This window comes from Anser anser, assembly GCF_964211835.1.
Source record: "Anser anser genome assembly, chromosome: 17".
Taxonomy (NCBI): domain Eukaryota; kingdom Metazoa; phylum Chordata; class Aves; order Anseriformes; family Anatidae; genus Anser; species Anser anser.
In genome coordinates this window covers 2,912,437-2,931,921 of record NC_139738.1, presented here as the reverse complement: position 1 = coordinate 2,931,921, position 19,485 = coordinate 2,912,437, and the positions used below count along the sequence as shown (strand labels likewise).

At 51.3% G+C, this 19,485-nt stretch overlaps 1 protein-coding gene across 3 annotated transcripts in view; it reads right to left on the bottom strand.

Moving 5' to 3' along the window:
- Positions 1 to 19,485, bottom strand: part of DVL1 (dishevelled segment polarity protein 1) — an 83,699-nt gene that overhangs the window by 43,116 nt on the left and 21,098 nt on the right. For all 3 annotated transcript variants that reach the window (XM_083803189.1, XM_083803190.1, XM_083803191.1), the window contains exon 2: positions 4,813 to 4,882. In XM_083803189.1, coding sequence (XP_083659315.1) covers positions 4,813 to 4,882 — 70 coding nt within the window. The remainder of the gene's footprint in view (positions 1 to 4,812; positions 4,883 to 19,485) is intronic.

Below are 19,485 nucleotides of genomic sequence, written 5' to 3'. Positions count from 1 at the left end.
CCTCAGACCCGAATCCGCTGCCTGCGATTTAGACGCATCCTTTGGGGTGCAAATCTGCCCCCGAGGAATGAAAGCAAACAAACAAACGAAGAAAACCCAAAACAAACAGGAGCGTAAGGGTTAGGTGGGTTGCCCAACGCGATCCTGCTCGTGATAACGGGATCTGGGAGGTGCTGCAGGAGGACCTGACTTCAGAGACTTAAGCGAGAGATCTGGAAGCAATTAAGTTGTTAAAACCAAACACGGGCTGTCCAGATCCACGGCAGGTGACAGCCAGAGCACTCGCCCTTCATCAGAGCCCTCGCTCCTGACTCACCGAGCTGTGCTCAACAGCACTGGGCTAAAAACGCACATCTGGATGGCTGCAGACCACGTTCACAAAAACACTGCGACGAGCATTAAGAACGCTTTTGTTGTGCCAGAAAAGAAAACATGCAGTAGAAGACAGGACATGCAGCCCAATTCTTAAGATTGCACTATCTAGCTGATTTTCCCCAAACACCCCAGCAATCAGAAAGGCAGCGTAGCACCAAGCCCAGCAGAAACTGGACTCAGCTGGAGCCTCCGTAGCGAAGTAGCAGCCCTGCCCCTTTCCAGGCACACTGCGAAATGCCTTGGATTTGATGAGAGTCTGATGGTGCCTGCAGAAGGGGAGGGATTTGGGGGGTGCAGCCTCCTTCCCTGAACTCACCTCGCTGCAACGGCCCTGGCTGCACGCGCGTCCCTGCTTGGCGGCATTAGGTATGTGCTCGACTCTTCCTACAACAAATTAAATGCTCCGTAGAGCATTAAGCATCCTACCAGCTTTAGGACAAGCTGTGTCCTTTCCTCTGGAGAGCTATGGTAGGAATAAAAAGCTCCAAGGTCACACCGCTTTGAACGGAGAAGATAACGCACTCCGGGACTGCCACATCCAGGCTTCTCACCGCGTTTCCCCAAGAAAAGCGGCGTTATCCCCAGCTCCTGGGCAGAAGCCAGCCCTGGTAACTGTATTTCCCCCACCGAGCTTCCCCCCGCAGCCCCGACCGGCCGTAGCATTTTATTGCGCTCCTTTGCCTACGCCGTGCTGCTCAGGAGCGCGCCTGCGGGCTGTGCACCAGCTGCACGCCAAAGGACTGCGCTTTGGAGGGAAATGTGGACGTCTTCTGTGCGGCTTACATGGAGGCAGTCAATAAGGAAGCGTGGAACTCATTGCGACGGCCGATTCAGTTCATTCCATCGTCCTGAGTGCTGGCTGCTTTTCCAGCCGAGGCCCCACCGTCATAGTGGCTGCTAAATCTTGCCCAGGAAGCAGCGAAGGCTGTAACTAATAACTACTGGATGAAGGACTGGGACATAGAACTAACGACAGTCTCTGTATTTTGGAGAATCTTAACGGTCCACCACCGAAAAGGCAAACTATAAACCTAGTAAGCAGCAGCCCTCCACCCCAAATCAGTGATCCAAAAAAACCACCCCAAAATCAAAAGGACAATGTGTAAGAAAAACAAGCAGGACACAGGGGGACTGGGGAGGAGGTCCAGATGTCTCCCTGGGAGCAGCGACTCCAACCCAGTGCTGATCTAAGCGTGCGTCGAGTTCCCAGGGCAGCAAAAGTCAGCAGCAGCTGAAGACTTGCAGATCCTCCCTTGAACATTTTCCCCTATGAAAATCAGTCCTGCCTATGACACCAAGATCAAAGTTGCGAGCTATGACAAATAGAAGGATTCAAATGTTATTAAAAAAGATGAAACTCAGATTTCCAAACGTCAGTCATCTTGTAAACTTCAAAGCAGTCACTGCATCAGTGCAGAGAGGAGCCAGGGGGAGGAGAGAGCTGAGCTGCAGCGGGTGCGCCTCATGTTCCGATTTTAAATATGTTGTCTGGAAGTGAAATACATACACACATCGCAGCAATTTGCAGCGAGGATGACAATTATCACAGATGGCTTTGAGAAAGAATCCAAGCTGTCTGCTACCGGCTTGGATCCTTTCACGATGGCTGCACATTTTCTAGCAAGGAAGACGAGGAAAGCTCAGGTCCCTCGGGCTGGAAACCGAACAAGGAAGCAGCCCTGCCCAAAATGTGTTTTTTTTCCAAGAGGTAAAAACCAACTTTGCTTGCCCTGAAATATACGGACGCAATTAACTGTTAAGTTCCACTGCATAGGATATGAAAGGGATCCAAACTGCGAACAATTAACTTACAGCAAGATTTACATAAAATTCCCCCAATAATTAGCAGCAAACAGAGGCAAATAAGCGCCACGATTTTATGGGTTTTAGCGTGGAAAAAGTAATTTGCGATTGGTAATGCAGGTCAGACACAGATGTTTCAGCTGACTGCTGAGCAGAGGGAACAGAAGCTCTTGTCAACATCATCTGCAAAAGGTGCTCCAAATGAGCTCTGAGAAGGGAGCTGCAACCTGAATCCCTGCTACTGGGGTGCGCGTTTAAATTTAGAAACAAGCTGATGGAAAAGGAGGGAAGAGAAGCCTTTTGAAGCAGTTTATCCATCCATACTACCTGTGCACAAGGAGGAAGATTTTAAGATTAAGTCATCAGCCTCTGAGAGAGCTGCTGTCAGCCGCAGAAGACTTCCTACATGACCTTGCATGGAAAGAAAGAAAAACCACAGAAAAGTTGTGTGTCTCAGTTCCTACCTATAAGGTGGAAATAGCAAACAGTCAAGAAATACAAAGAAAATGGAAGGCTGAGGTCTTTGGAGCAGCAGCTGCGTCTCCCACCACGCACATGCACATGGCACAAGGAGAAAGAAACACAGACATCAACCCTGGATGCAGCCTCCAAGCAAACCTGCGACATAAAAACCAGATAGCAGCAGACCGAATTTCACACAAGAATGGGTGGGGAAAGATATGAGACAAGGTGCAAGTCCTAGGAGCAAGGATTACACATTTCTCTGCATTTGGCAAGCAGCCAGTAACCTATCCCGGAATGGGAATCACAATCAGAAAATTGAATTCACCCTTAAATGCGTTCCAGAAATTGTAATGTTTCTCTGAACCTAAGACAGTAACAACCGCAGAATTGAAACATAACATTTGGCGCTTGCATACATTTTCCCCTCGTTCTGATTTTACTGTTCTTTATTCTCTCCTGTTTTTCAGGCGGAAAACAGAGAAAAAGGCATATATTTTCATATTTCATGTTATTTAAGAATCTGGGAAAAGAATTCATCTCTCAACTTGAGATCAAATGCCCTCGGGCTGTGGCTCCCATCGGGTTTTTGGTTGGAAGGGGAGGAGGAAGGAGGAAGAAGTTAAACAATTGGGATGTAAAACAGAATGAAATAATCCACATCCTTATTCATGTGGAATAGTTTGGGGTTAGGGTTTGTTTTTCCTCAAACTCCAGAAGCGCTGTCCCTTGTTGGAACAACCTGAGGCCTGTTTTGCTGCGCAGAAGAGCCGCCACCATCGGGTAGAGGAGCTCGGGCTGGATCATCAGGGGGCTGAATCACCAGTGCAAAAGACCCAGCCTCTAACCAGCCCGCACCGACGAAAACAAACAGAGCCGTGCCTCTGAGTGTGCTGGGGGGAAGAGAGACCCGGCTCGGGCACGCAGAAGGCGATCCGAGCACCAGCCTGATGTTTGCATTGGTGCCCCTCAGGTCACAGCGTGGGAGAAAGGGGAAGAAACGGGAGGGGAACGACACTGAGGAGTAAATACAGCCCAAGTGTTGCACGCTGAGAAGGAGGCGAGGGCTTCTCGGGATCAGTTTGCTCCTCGATAAGAGCCACTGCTTCATTTCGATCCTTTTGCTTTTAAACCAGATGCTGCGCTCACACTACGGCGACATAAATGATAACTTCATGGCCTTTTTCTATATGGAGCTTTCGGGATTAATTACACACAAAGCCCATTCCCACACAGTGCGAACACCTCGCTACCGCACCCAGCAGCCCTTGGACCGAAGACAAAACCAGCACCACCAGCGTTTGTAGCTCACACACGTCCTGGAAGCAGCACGTTCTGCAGCACTGGGCTCCTCAAACCTTCACCAGCCCCTCGGTTAAAGAAAAAAGGGCCTGGTACCACGAGCACGCGTGCTCAGCAACGACTTGAAGAAGCCAGCACCACGGGATGCCCTGCTGCCGCAGGACAGCGGCCACCAGCCAAGAACCTCACGGAGAACAAACCTTGCACTGCCTCCCACGGGACTCCACCAACACCATCAGGTCTCAAGACAAGACCTGTTTTTTTATTTGATTAAACGCTGCTTTTATTCCCTAATACCAATTATTTTATTCCAGAGAACGAAGATTCCTCCCGACACCTGATTTGCTCCTCCGTGGGGCACGGCACGTGGGGATCTCCCCTCCCTTGTGGGGGCGGGCAGACAGATCCCCTGTGTTCATTTACACCAGCATGACAATCGGTTTGAAACACTCATCGGTTTTCCAACCGAGGTACTTAGCTGGGTGGCAATACGTGGTCAGATCTACGAGCTACTCGTTATTAGTCAGCTGTTGCTGCTGAGTCAAATCGCTGGAGCACAGAAGCAAAAAAACAAGGTACGCAGGTGCTACAAAAAAAACAGTAGCTGTTCCTCTGAATGCATTTCTCAGCGACAACTGCCTTTTAAGGGAGTACAGGCTGAAGGGAGAACAGTCTCCTGGTTTTTAGGATCTCAACTGAATACAAAATCTAAGTGCTTAACACTCGGTACACGTTGGGGTACACAGGAGGGCTCAAGTTAAGCTCGTGCATTAGAAAGCAAGATGCTTCTGACCATCGGGATCCACGTACCAACTACCCTGCCGCTGTGTCAGACGACATATACATACACAGAGACCCGAAGCAACGTACCCAGGACACCACTCTTCCGTTGAAGCAAGGCAGCCTTGCATTGTCGTCTGAGATCTCCTCCTTCACCACCCTGAAAAAAAGATAGGAAGAAAGTCAGGAGTTTGACATGGTATCGGATCCGAAGGGTTTCTTAGATGGTCCAGGAAAAACGCAAATTTTTATTAAACATTGGTGTCAGCAAGTCTTCTGTATTTAACAGGTAAGGCACTATTAGAGCAAAGGAAGCAAGCAAAAATAAAGGGTGGACGGGTAGCTTTCCAAATAACCACCCCAAATCGGAAGGCACAAAAATAACTTCAATCATTTTCTCCACCCTTTTAAGCTCTGATGGCGATTAAAAGGGCACTGTGCTAAGCAGCCCCTGTGTCGGAGCTGAGAGCCCGCGCTTTAAGGCCCCTCTGCTGGCAAGGACAGCCTCCAGCCCCGAGCGGCTCCGGAGCCAAACCGCAGCCCCGAGGAACTGAAGGCGTTGTGGTCAAGCTGAAGCCTCATCTCCTGGCCAGCAGAGCAGCATCTCAGCCACAAACGTCTCAGACACCTTTGCTAACTCGAGCTCTCTCCCCACCCTTGTGCGCCCCTCCTGCTCCTGCTCCCGAACGGTCCCAAACGTTGAGCTGGCTCCTGCCATGGGCACAGTCAAGCACTGAGCTCCCTCTGCTACCCACTCCTCTTCAAACAGACACGACGCCAGTATCTCTGTGCACCACAGAAGGTGCCCGCAGTCACTAACGAGGCACTGGGAGCGTTAATTCAGCTGCTACGGGGTAGGCTCCAGGTTGGCTCCTTGCAGCGGCCGCAGTCACAGCATTCACCTGTCTTCTGCCGAAGGCTTCCCTCAAGTGGAACAAGAAAACTTCACAGAGACAGAAGCAAACGTTTGACAAATGCTAGCCAAAAGGGTTACGTGATGAGCTCTGTAGCTGCCGACGTGCACTCTCCAGCCCACCCAAAAACGCGGGGCACAGAGAAGCAGCTGCGTGAGCTGTAACAATAAAAGTCATAAGAATACCAAAAAAAATAGTATCAGCCAAACTGGGTCAAGCCCAGATTAGTCCTTATGAAACCCAAATCCTGAACTCAACCCCTTATAATTAAGGGCAATAAAATCAGAGATTTGTCTTGCTAGCACCAGGTTTTTCATAAAGGTTTCACCTCTGAGGCCGCTTGCTGTGGTCACTGTCTCAGGACTGGCCGTGTTCCACGGTCTGAGGTTGGTCACGGCCGGGGCCGACCCCCCAGGTACAGACGACCCAACCACCAAGGGAACAGGGACGTTCCCGTCTTATTCCCCTTAATTCCGAGCTTCCACTTCAGCAGCTGAAGCTACGTCGGACGCTCCCGTTCTCCAAACCAGCGCCGTAACCAGCACGGCCCGCGTTTACCAACCTCGCCTCCAGTCCCTCAGCCAGGCAGAACCACGCGGTCTATTTATAGCCGCAATGAGATATTCTGAATTCTTCCAGCAATTCACTGCTCGCTCATCCTCTCAGGAAGCAATCAGGTTTCCAGCCTGCGAGATCTCTATCTTGCTGGAGGCCAAGGGAGCCCACAGCTCTCCTGCACGGGCTCCAAATCCCGTGCAGGGCACGGAGACCCTTTGGAAGCAGCCAGATGAAAAGAGCAGGTTCAAACCCTCGGTGCTACGGGCGGTGATTAGCTGCTGCCTTCGCAGCAAGCCCCCCAGAGCCAGCTTCTGCCTCTGAAACAATCACAAACGTCAGCTCTCAGCACGGCTCCTCAAGCCGTGGTTTTTCCGACTGCTGCTTCAGGCTGGAGAGGTCCCACTTCAAGCTGCAGAGATTAAGATTAAGAAAACCCTGCGTTTGCATCAGCTTCCTTAACAAACTTCCCTCAATTATACAAGGCCAGGAGCCCTCAGAAAGTGGTTTTTGTGTTTAGAGAAAAAGCAGACGCTGCTGGAGGCTTCTGCAGAGACCGCGAGAAGGGGAGATTTTAAGAGCGCCACCGTTTCAGGAACCAGCCTGCTGCTTTCGACGCGTGTTTTATTATTGCATTTCAAATCCGAACTCCTGAAGGCGGCTAATTCGGAAATTCTGACACCGGGACTCGGTCAAACAGCTGGGCTGCTTCATTGTCACAGCCCAGCCGTTTCGTTTCGCATTTGCCTCACAGCTGAGAAACCCAGACGGGAGCTCGGGGCCAGCTGCGCAGGGTGACTCAGCTCCGGGTCGGTGCCACGGCCGATTCGCTCCCTTGTGTCGATGCCGGCCCACGAGGCAGGCCAGGAATGGTGCACGGTGCTGGTTACAACACTTCGGTAGCTGGCAAGGAGAAAGAGATGAGTTGTTGGGCAGTCAGCTCCCCGTTTGGCTTCCGCAGGGCACAGACATCACCCTTTGTAATATCGGCACAGAGTCACCGTCACACAGGGCTCCGTTCCCATCCCTCCTCTCATCCAGTCCAGTATCACTTCTGCCTCGAAAGCAGCCCTGAAGGACAAGCCTTTTCTAAAGCCTTTTTCTCGATCTTCTCAATTTTCTCAAATTGGAGCAAGCTCTAAGCCCAGCCCCAGGACGCCCCCAGGGCCCCGCACGCCCCCCGCAGCAAGCACTGAAGCCTGAAGCCCTGTGCGGACATCTCAGCCGCCGCTGCTGCTGCCTGCCTTCGAGCGGGACACGTGGGGCTTCTTCTCATCCTGCAAGCAAGGGCCCAAGGAGGGCTGAAACCCAGATTTATGAATCCCCATGCTGGGGAGAAGTGGCTCGGGAAGTCACTCACCTAAAAAGAGCAGGCGTGCTCCAGGTGTGAGGCTGTCCTGCTGCCTCGAACACCCCAAACCTCCCATTTACCTGCGGGCTCCAGCTACCAGGGGAGCTTTTGGACAAGTTTTCGGAGCAGAAAAGCCGAGGAGATGAGCTCACATGGAGCCGGACAGCAGACTGGTAGCAGAAACAGACCTCTGCCCTCGAGTCCCTGCCCAGGGACATCTTGGTTTTGACATCTCTCCGCTTGAGAAAAGCCAACCTGAAGCCTAGGCAAGCTCAGTAAAAAGCTGTGGTTCCGTAACCACATTTTCCTTTATTTATGTTTTTGTCTTTCTTGTTGCCGTGTAAGAAAACCGCAACAGCCACAAAGCAACCGACCGCGCACGGAACGGTGTCGTGTTAGGAGAAAGGAAAAAAAAAAAAAACAAATAGGAGGGAGGAGAGAGGAGAGCAAACGGACGGCTTCTTTTCAGCTTACTTCTGGAAAAGTAGGGATAAACAACACCACCGCAATCCGTGTATTCTCACTTTTTTTTTTTTCTTTTTAAGTAGGAAAGAATGTTCTTGTCTCTCTCCACGTGTACTTGCAGTGTTCAAGGCTCGCAGGTCAGTATCAGGCTTCACCCTGGTCCTATCACTGGGAAAAAATCATTTAACCCCTAACGCATCTGTCCTGCCTTCACCTTTTTGCATCAGGGAACAGATCACAAATGTCAGTGTTATTTTTTACTCATTCATACCTAGACTCTAAAGAGGCAATTAAGAGTAACTTCACTGAAACCAGCAGATATCCAGGGCTTTAAAAACCTCTGGGAAGGCACCGAAGCTCTCAGACCTGTAATTCTGGAGCTGCAAGCTCCGCATGCAGACAGGGGACTCCAGCACTGCACAGATCTCCAGCCCCAGCGCCCTGCCTTGAGCTCGGACCTTCCCTTCTGTGTTTCAGAGTCCTGGGGAGAGCACCCAGCAAAGATCCAACACCGGGATCAGAGAATGAAGATGCTGCAATGATTTTATCTTGATAGCCGCGTGTTTTGAATGACAGCACCTCCTTTTTTTAAAGAAATCAGGAGATGCCACTTACTGCATCCCGGGAACCTCATGCAGAAGCTTTGCATCAAGCTCAAGAAACAGCAAAAGTCACGGACCGAGAACACGGTGGTTGTGGGGTTCTCTCCAGGGGAAAGGCCTGGGGGGCTTTTTAAGTCTGACCCATCCAGTGGCGGTCAGGATATCCCTACAAGATTGCACGGAGCGGCTCCTGAAGGAACAGCAGCCCCCACTTCCAGCAGGACGCACTCTGCCCCGGCAAAGCCTGCTGCTGCAGCGGAGGGGAACAACTCCAGATCTGTTGCAACTTGAATTCCTAAATATAGCCCCGGGCTATGAGGCAAGAGAACGACAGGCTGTAATTCCCAGCTTGCTCTGGGGAGCAACGGGCAGTGCCAAGAACATCAAATGTGGCAGCAGCCACGCATTTCAAATATCACTGTTTTATAAATTATTATCGGCCCTAAAGGGGCAGCCCCTTTCACTGATCAATACCTCGATTCCTGAAGTGTGGCAGACAGAGGGATTTGGCCAGCCTCTTTTCAGTGCTCTGTGGGGCCAGGACAAGGGGCAATGGCCACAAAACGGAGCCCAGAAGTTCCGCACCAACGTGCGAAAGAACTTCTTCCCGGTGAGGGTGACGGAGCGCTGGGACAGGCTGCCCAGGGAGGTTGTGGGGTCTCCTTCTCTGGAGATATTCAAGGTCCGTCTGGACGCCTCCCTGGGCAGCCTGCTATAGGGAACCTGCTTTGGTGGGGGGCTTGGACCCGATGGTCTCTGGAGGTCCCTTCCAACCCCTACACTTCTGTGATTCCTGAGCCCCCAGGCACCTGCTCTGCACCACCAGAGAGCTCCCCGCTGTCAAATCCCACACGGACACAGCCCGCACTCGAGAAAGGGAATGCACAAAAAGGGTGGGGATGTGCGGGGAAGGGGAGGAGGGAGCAGTTCTCAGCAGCTCACATCCTCTGCTTTATTTGCCTTAGAGGAGATTTAAGCCCTAATTACTAAATGAAACAATCACGGCTGGTAGCAGCCCCTCCTTCCTCTCGCTTCCTGGAATTGTGTCTGGATCCTCCAAGGCTGCTCCCACCCTCCCCTGCACAAATAGGTGCCTGTGCCTTTACCAGACCCACTCTCGATCCCCTGCTGATCCCCCACCTGTCCCTGGGACAGGTTTACACCCCTGTCGCCCTCCCAGGATCCTGCCCCTGCCTTATCCTCTTCAGAGGATTTTAGCCCTAGCACCAAAGGTTGCTCAGGCTTAACCTTGCTCTCATCCCCCTGCCCAGCTCCTTGCTGCCTCACAATAAATGCTGACTCCACCGTAAGCACACTAACCAAACCCCACAAACCTCCAACGATTCTCTGCTTCGCAAGCATTCAGACAACAGGCTATTAAGCACTGGGGCTGGTAGTTATTGCACCCACTTGCATTTTGCTTGCATCACGCACGCCGACAGGAGACAAGCCCCAGAATTGGCTGGGTGACTTTTGCTCCCTGCTTTCTCTCCAGATGAGGACAGGAAGAGGGCAGCTTCGTTCACTTCTTTTCACGACTCGCTGGGAGATCCTTGGAGAGCAGGTGAAGTAATTAAGCCATTTGTTCCGTATGTACGCTCAATGACTCCAGCCACCGCAAAGGAGCGTTAAAGAGATGATTCAGACATTAGTTTTGATTCATAGCGTCACAGAATCTTGTAGGCTGGAAGAGAAATTCAGAGGTCAGCTAGTCCCACCTCCTGCCCAAAGCAGGTCCGGTTGCCCAGGGCCGTGTCTATTCCATTTCTGAGTATCTCCAAGCAACTTGATCCCACGTATGGAACAGCATTTTTCCAAAGGAGCTGTTCAGGTTAGTAAAACTGTAAGTAATCGGAAGCCCACATCTGCAATCGGTTAATACTAAGGGAAGCTACAGTACTAAGGGAAGCTACTTGTAGGATTCTGCTAACTGCTTTGGCGCACCTGGATCCTAAACTCACTCAAGAGCAACTCTTCCTTTGGAAGCTCCCAGCTTCCAACGTGGTTTCATTGTTAAGAAGACTTAAGGAAAATAAATAAAGGCCTGCAGTTCCTTTAAGGACAGTGCAAAGTGCAGAACGCACACAGCAAGCCCAGCAGCAGACAGCGGACGTGCACACTTTGTCTGGTGCTGAGAAAAAAGCCCAAAAAAACCCCTCTCACCCTTCTGATCACATGAAACTGCAACTACTCCACTGGAATCCAAGGCTGCAGCTCTAAAAATAGAGGCTCGCTCAAGCCGATTAACATTTCAGTTTGAACCCTTAATGCAGAATTAAAACTTCAGCTGAGGCCGCTGGCAACGCCACAGAGCGGGATCAGCGCTCTCCTTTTTGGGTTGCTACTCACAAACGGCACTGAGAGCTCTTCGCCTCCTGCACGTGCACTTCTGTATGCCAGCTCCCACAAAACCTATCAAAAATGAACACGCTACTCACAACTATAGCACGAACGACACACCCAGCCGTGGAACAAAACCCTCTGCCAAACACTACAACACTCGCCGTCCCTCCTGCACGAAGCCAGGGTTAAGTCAGCTCTCGTGGTCCTGTGGCTGCCTGCCCAGCTCGAGGCCAACCTTCTGTCCTTCTGCCACGCACGAAGCTCCTTCTTATCAGTTCCAGGGAAACTGGAGGGGTGATCCATCATATCTCGGGAGAGCTGCAGGATTCTGGCAACCCTTTGGCGCTTAGGTCCTGTACCAAACACTGACTCGTCAGCTCAGGGTGTCTCCATGTCAGAAGAGGAGGAGGGTTAAGGCTGAAAAACCTCGCAAGGGTCTGGGTCGCAGCTACGTGGTGCAGATGTACTCACGGCACACACAGCAGGGCGAAATTCAGTGGCTGTGGAAAGAAACTTGTCTTTTTGCAAAGGATGTCTGTACCTCTGGGGCACTGCTCCAGCTCAGAAACAGGGCTACAAAAACAGGGGCAAAATTAAAAACGAATTTCTCATGACTCTGCATTCAGCCGTTAGCAAAGAGCATGACCGGGAGAGGCTGCAACCATATAATGTGTAAGGAAACGCACCACGGCCAGGCCAGCAGCAGGGCACAGGAGAGCATTCTCTGATGAGCACCCCCCAAAATCCAGGGGTGCGTGACTCCCCGGGCTGAGAGCCCCCTTCCCAGCAGGGCAGGCCAGCTGTGAAAGTACCGAGCGCCCAGGAAGATGGCAAGGCTTTACCTCCAACTTGGGGAAACTGCTCGGTTTCCGATTCTTACAGCTTAGCACCAGAATTGAAATCAAGGTCAGGGAACAGGGCCTAGAACTGCAGCTTCCAAAGCATCATTTATTCATCAGCCTGCATCCTCGCACAGATGCTTTGGAAAGTCTCCACTGAATGAAGTAAGGGCTACTGGATGATCTAGGAGTCGGCCTGAATCTGCCCTTCGCCCGACACATTTCAAGCACAAAGCTGCCCTCTTTATCGCGGTGCTTTGGGCCTGAAGGGCAGAAAGATTTGTGCAGGCTCCGCTCCGGCACCGACCCACAGTGGGACCCCGAGGAGGCCACTTGGCCTCCTGCGTTCCCTCCTACCACAACCAAATTAAGGTCCTTCACGTTCAGAAGTTCCTTGATGACTATTTAAGACAAATCATCGAGTGGTGGGAAGCCTCAAGGGCTGGTTAGAGAAATCCAGAGTCCTGCCCGAAGCCAGGTCCCTGCACATCACCCAGAAAAAAGCAGTTGGAGATTGAGAGGGAGGCAGGGACGCGGACAGAAGTCGTGCTGCAGCACATGGTGGAGGTGTTCAGGGTGTTCAAGTCCCACTAAAACGCAAGCGCTTCTGCCATTAGAGGCTGATACCTACAGAAACGAATCCATTTTGATTCCAGCACCTGATTGCACGGTGCCATCCTCCGCCCCGTCATTAGCTAAGCCAGCAGACACAAGTTAGCCCTGAACACGGAGGGACTTGCACCTACAGATCTCGCAACAGAAAAGAAAACAGAAATCCGGAGGCACAGAAAGCCACTTGCACAAAAACATGCCATGAACCATCAGCACAGCTTGGAAAACATTCCTCTAAGCTGCTTACAACTCCCACATCTCCCCACAGGACCGGGTCATTCTTCAGAGTATTTTTCATCAAAGTTCTGGGCCGTAGTTAATCCACATTTCAAGAAGTTTTTCGTACAGCCTTCCACATAAATGTTACATTGTCTTCAGCCTTAAAAAAAAAAATCTTCTTTTTTAAATAATCCCCCACAGCACTGCAGGAACAGCGAGCAACGTGCTGCAAACACGTGCAAATCACAGCGCACCTCTCACAAGGCAGAAGAACGAAGCCAGCCGCTTTCATTTCACCGTGCAAAGGCAAAAAAAAAAATATATATTAAATGGGCATCACGAATCGAGGAACACGCGTCCTGTTTCAAAAACTTCTTGCGGTGTGAATAATAAAAGGTGCTCGGCGAGAGATGGGAATTTTGACAGCACCGCTTGAAACGGAAAACAACATCACACAGCAGCCAGCGGAGGTGGTGCTCCCACTGCTTAGGTACAAAGCAGCCAGGCGAGGGAGCGGGCGGCGGTAAGGATGTGCGAGCGCGAGTGGCAGCGCCCCGAACAAAAGAGATGGCACTATTACCCCGGCTCAGCCCTTCCCTGTGTTCTGCGGGCCGTGCCAGACCGGGAGAGAGCCACGGGAGGGACGATGACACGTTGCACGGGTTCCGTTTGGGGCCGCGAAGACGACAGCCCAGTGTAAAGGCCTGGCTTAGACGGACCATGGCTGATTTTCCTGAGCCAGAAATGCCCCCGGGGTCACCTGGCAGAAATAACACACGTTATTTGCACTGCTCCCTCTACTCCCCACCAACTGCTTCCATCTCTTTCTCCCAGTTTTAGCTTTGCAGCCTCTTTTGTGTCTCAAAATACCTGGCCATCCACGGTCCCCTCTGCCGCTCTTTCCAACCAGCGTACAGGGATGCAACAAGGACGCGCCACCTCTCTCTGCTTTGCCTCAGCGCTACACGATGCTGCACAGGGCTGTGTTACATCTGGGGCTGAGAATCTCTTGGGGAACACTAGTTTTTGAGCACCCTTACACGTTGTAAAACATCGCTTTATGTATGGCCAAAAAAATAACACATTGTTAGCCTTCAAGTACATTAACTATATATGGATATATTTGAAGATAATAAAGAAAAATGTGTGTCGACACCTATTCAAAAAACACAAAACCTCAGTGACAACCTTAAACTGGACAGAGGGCATTGTAAGTCAGTTTTCACAAAAAGCTTGTAAATAAAAGGAGAAAACAACCTCAGAGTCCTTAAGCCAACTGTTTTGGCAGATTGTAAATAGGAGGTGATGTAGTGCAACATCTTTTAAGCCTCATCAAACGTGACTCCATAATCTGTCTTTCACTCCTCATTGCATACCGAAAGCGCTGATCTGAAGGCACACAACGGAACGAGAAGCAGTACAAAACACACCAGCACCACCTTCATGAGACCGAGGTTCTCCTGCATCCCCGGGCTGTAGCAGGGCTGCGTGGCTGCAAGTACGGGCAAAAAGAGAAACCCAACCTGCAGGAAGAGAGAGATGCCATCCAAGCAGCCACACTGTACGTATATGCACGCATAAAGCTGGTCCAGCCCTCTACTTGTGTTTTGGGGGTAGAGTTTTCAATTTATTCCTTGTGTCACAAGGAAACACTTCCAAGAGCTGTAACCAGTGGTGCTGCAACGAGGCAGCGCTCTCCATCAGCGGCTGCTGCCCTTCACCTCCCACCTTCCCTGCAGCACGCAAGCCCTGAGCCTGGGGAACCGATTCTTCTTCTCAAGCAGCCGGATCAGCCCTGCACGCAGCAGCACCATCTGGTCCAAACCCTTTGCGGAGGGAGAACTGACCAAACTCTGCACGACGAGCAAAGCAGCTTAGCCACCCTGACAGCCTTCAGTCTTCTCTACAATTTCCCTTTTCCTTCTCGCCCTTCACATTATTTGATAAATGATTTTCGTGACTACATTACCATCTCACTGGCGTTAATGAATCTCTTCTTGCAGCTGCCCCAAATGACAGGCACACGTCATCAGCTCTGCCATAAAGACAAGGAAGTCATGATACAAAGGGACAGGTCAGCAGAATTATGAACTGACCCCAGACTTCCAAGTGCCAGCCCAATGCCCCAGTTACCAATAAAAGACTATTAACAATCCCCTATAAAATTAAATAGTTCTTGAAAACAACCTAGGAAAAACACCGTTAAAGACAGCCCGCTGCCAGCAGCGAGCTGGTTGTGGAGTGCCCATCCGAAACAGCTGGCTTGGATTTTGCTTTCCCCAGGGTACAATTATCTTCAAAACTGCAGAGCAGGGAACTCTCAAAATAGCGCTTACGGCCGACGCTCGCGCCGCGCCAAGGAGGGGATGCAGCCTGTTGAAAACCTGAGCCTCTGCAGGCTGAAGGCAGGTCGCGACCTTGCACGCCGGGAGCTGCATCCAAATCCGCCGAGATGCTGCAGTTCCCAGACGCGCCCCGAGTGTCCTTCTCCCAGCCGGCTCTGAAGCTGAGAGGGGACGGCACAGCTCGTGACGCCTTCAGCTCATCAGCAGCTCTTAGCCCCGCTGACGAGCGGCAAGAGGCTGCACAACGTGTAAGGTTGTCGGCCGCTCCACCTGCCTCGTACTACCAATAAAATCTTTGCTATTGCGCAAAGGAAACAGATTTTGGTAATCTGGCTCCTCTCAGCACAAACTGCCCCTTCTAGCTTTGCTTCCATCCATTTCAAAGCACCCTGGGAATCATTAAGGAGCCCCAGGAATATCCCAGACTTCGCAACATCCCTAGAGTGTCCGGGGATAACCTAACTTTTATTGATCAGCATGCAGGAAGCATCACTGTGCAGCCACTACTCTCGGACCTCAGGCCAGAAGTGCAGAACCTCACAGCACGCACCAGCTCCAGCGCAGGGCTGGTCCCACCCATCGCCTGTCAAAGGGCAATAACCAGCCCGTGGTGGTGAAAGCCCTTCCCCAGGATCCCAAAAGACTTCCAAGCAACAGCCCGTTATTCTTATTCAAAATATTGATCGCCAGCAAATCCCGAGCCCCCCGACAGCAGCTGTCTCTTATCCGTGCGTGGCTGCATGCACTCCACAATGGCCAGGCGCCCCCGCAGTTATTTCTGCCCCGAGTTAAGAGCTTGTTTCACAGCAAGCTTAACAACAAATCTGCAGCCTGTACACTCTGCTGGGACCGGGCATTTCCAGCAGAAAGGCTGACATTCACATACGTCACGTTGCAGCCATGGAGAGGAGGGATCAGCAGCACAGCCACTGCTCCTCTGCAGCTGAAAGACGCAGACGGGACAACCCCAGCACCATCACGAGCAGTCCATGTTCAAAGGCCTTACCACCATGGTATATTTGTAACCTTACGAATCTATTGCCTGTCCTAAAGAGAAAAAATGTATACATACATGTACAGAAACACGTTACTTCTGGCTCAGCACCATCCCATTGCTGTCGCTGATAACACTGCCATTATCACACCAAGCCCAGCGCTCCCTTTCACGTGCCTTCCTCTGCAATTACCCTGGCACCAGTGGCACCAGCACATGGTAAAAACCAAGCACGATGCTTGCCCTTAAAAAGGTGACACCGGTTGTTATCGTTTCAGATGAGGCCACTGACTACGTGGAGAAACATCACCCTCTGAAAGTAAGACAGCAGGGGAATCGGCAGCTTGGCAACGTGTCCTGCCTTTCGAGTCAGAACAACTTCCAGCCCTTCAGAACAAGAAAAAAACAAGTTAAACACAGCCTTAGAAAGTAAAGCTTTCTTCCTGATCAGCGACAAATAGAGTCGATGCCTACTGTTCGGAGTAACCACGGGATGCACTAGCAACTCCAGAGCTCTTATTACAGCTCTTCAATTCATTTTCACTCAAGGTGCCACACAGCGGTGACAGAGAGGTGTCAGCTGTCACACGGCACAACGCAGGAAACCCAAACCATCCACGAGAGCAGCTGAGATAAGAATCAATCCTTATTCAGCTGTGACATGCTCCTTTTGTGCTCTCGTGGAAGCAGCTCATTATAATAATAAAGCTGGGTTAAAAAAAATATCCACAAGTGCTCATCAATACCGCACAGAAATATTACTTACAGGCAGCTTACAATAATTGCTCCCAAGGAAACGAATGCCAAGCTGGTTACACGAGGAACAACCACGGTATCCACACGAGGCTCCAGCACTCCCAGGCTCCAGATACTCGGGAGGGAAGAGCAGCTAGTCATGGGTTTGTTGGGTACGGTCCCTCTGCAGAAACCTCAAACACTTCGTGCAGATAGCATCTCTCTCCCCCTGGGTTATTTGTCTAGACATATTTTAATTAAATGGCATAATTCTGGTCACTGATGTGGTGAAAATCGTTTAGTTTATTTTAATCAGGCCTCTCGGCCTGCACCGCTGCAGCTTCCCGAGCTGTACGTCACGGCCCTGACAGGTCAGAGGCAGGCTTTCGGCAGGCCCAGGGCGGGAAGGTGGAGCCCACGACCCGTGTGCCTACCGCGGGATCAACTCAGCGCGGGTCCCAGCACCTCCAGCACACTCAGGAACAGGAAATCCACAAAAAATCCACTCGGTGGCCCTTTCAGCCACTTCAGCCATTTCGGCCACCCAGCGCCGGGCCTGCACGGTCTCTGTGGAGAAAGCATTTTGGAAGCCGCATCACCAGACCAAGCCGTCCGTGTCCTCACCCCCTCAAAGTCCCGTCTCCCCTTAGGAACAGGGGGGTGGTGGTGTGGGGAAAGCACAAATCCAGGCTCCTGCCTTGCAGCCTGCCCAAGTACATTTGACTTCTAAATGAGCCCTTGGAGGTTTGAACACAGAATCCAGCAGAACCTCTGTCTTAATTCACCAGTAAATAAAGCTCGGAGCATTAGCGTGGAAGAAAGGGGGGAAACACAGGGCCCAATTACTTTTTTTATTGTTATTTATTTATTTAAGCAGCACTTAAAGCCCTCTGAAACGGAAAGGAGACTCTCATTAGCCTGGCACCATACAGGATGAGATGTCTTCTGCAGGGAAAACTATCATCTGAACCGCAAGATGAAAGGCTCGCTGCACCTCTTCCAGCAGGAGGTAGGACGAGGCAGAGCAGGGCTGACAACGAACACGGGGGCTTCGCAGGGCCAGGTAATCACCGCAGCCACGAGCAGCTCACTGACGAGTCAATGAACACGGAATTTCACCAGGAACTGAACAACAAGAATAAATAAAAACGCACGAAATACCCACCCACAGGAAATTCACCTTTGCAGTTCGTAACAAGAAGGCCCTCTTGCCTTTATGGTCTTAATTTTAAAAGCTTCACCGAGAAGCCTGCTGGGGAAGTGCACTTGGCCGCTCTGTTGGCTTCTGGATTCAATGGTTCATTTGTCCAGCCCGGAGGACAGGCACCCATACAGCCTAACACCTAGCGCTGGACGCAAAGCACGACCACAAGATTTCTTCCAAATCCTATTACAGAAGCACAGGCTGCCTGCCATAGTGAGTTCAGACTAAGGAGAGGAGCCCAAATTCACACCGCAGCGCTCCCAAGCACCGAATCACACACGGCAGCTGAGCACTGTCCATAAGTCAAAGCAGTTTTCCACAGGTCAGACTCGTGATTGACTCAACGCCAACCAACACGATAACCCTGGGACAGGTAAGCTGTGAAGCTTGATTTTATTGCTGCTTTCGTTACAAACTGAGCAAAGAGCCGCTGAACAGCTCCGACTCGGCCAACCCACACCATAAAACTTGAAAAGCTTCTTGAGCCTCCCCAACCCTCTTGCTGCCGAGGGATACAGATAGCATCTCTCAAGAGTAAAGCTCCACTTGGCCACTTCCTCGCTCGGATTTCATTGAGACACGTATCCTGCTGCTTGGCGGGGCCAGATAAGGAGAGACCCGATCCCGGCGGTTTTGTAATCTGCCCCTTCTCGTCCAGCTGGGTCCTATCTCTGCTCCCTTTCTGCCAGGCTCGGGCAGAGCAGCAGCCCTCGAACTGCTGTGATTGCCAATGGTTTGCCACCAACCAGAGGCCAATTTCCTACTTAGCAATCCCTGGAGTCTACGGAGAAAGAAAGGAGCTATTAAAAGGAGACGGCATGGATGAGAAACAGATTGAACTTGCAGCAGAACTGTTCCTCCTAAAGCGAGCCTGGTTTGCTAGGAGCCCAGCAGGGCAAAGCGGCAGAGCCACCTTGCACAAACGCTGCCCAAAAGAGCCCAAAAGCTCGCAGCGCGCCCACTCGAGCACCCCTGGACGCCAGGCAGGGTGCAGCAGGCCAGATTTCCCCAAAGCCTTTCTCCCCGAATCCCTGTACGGCCAGGAAGGAACTACAGCCCGCCCGTGGCACCTCTGATGATGTTCCCACATGTCCTGGCACTCGTGGGGGCTGTACAGCACCTTTTGGAAGAAGCACAAGCAAGCAAAATTCAGGTAGGGTCACTAGGAAGCCGCAGGACATTGCTACAAGAACAAATGAATCACACCTTGTCTCGTCACCAAACACAACTTCTGTTCATTGCTAACCTTAAGTTTACCTGCAGTTCAGCAAAGGATTTCTCATTTTCAGACCCAAAACTTGCGCTGCATTATCACCCACCATTGTACAACAACGCTCGACCCAGTGGCTTTGCCAGAGCTGCCCGCACTAACTGGCAGCCCCCCCGGACTTTCAGATGCTCGGGACACCGCAGTTTTCTGCTCCAGCTCCAGGCCAGCTCCAGTTGCTGCAGCCACTGCTCAGCTGGTGTCCTCGAGCAGCACGCCACTGAAACCCTCTGCTTTATTTTGCACGCAGATTTAATTAGTTCTGGGAGCCAGTCAGCATAGAGTCATTCACATAATTTGTCAAAACTCATCATTGTG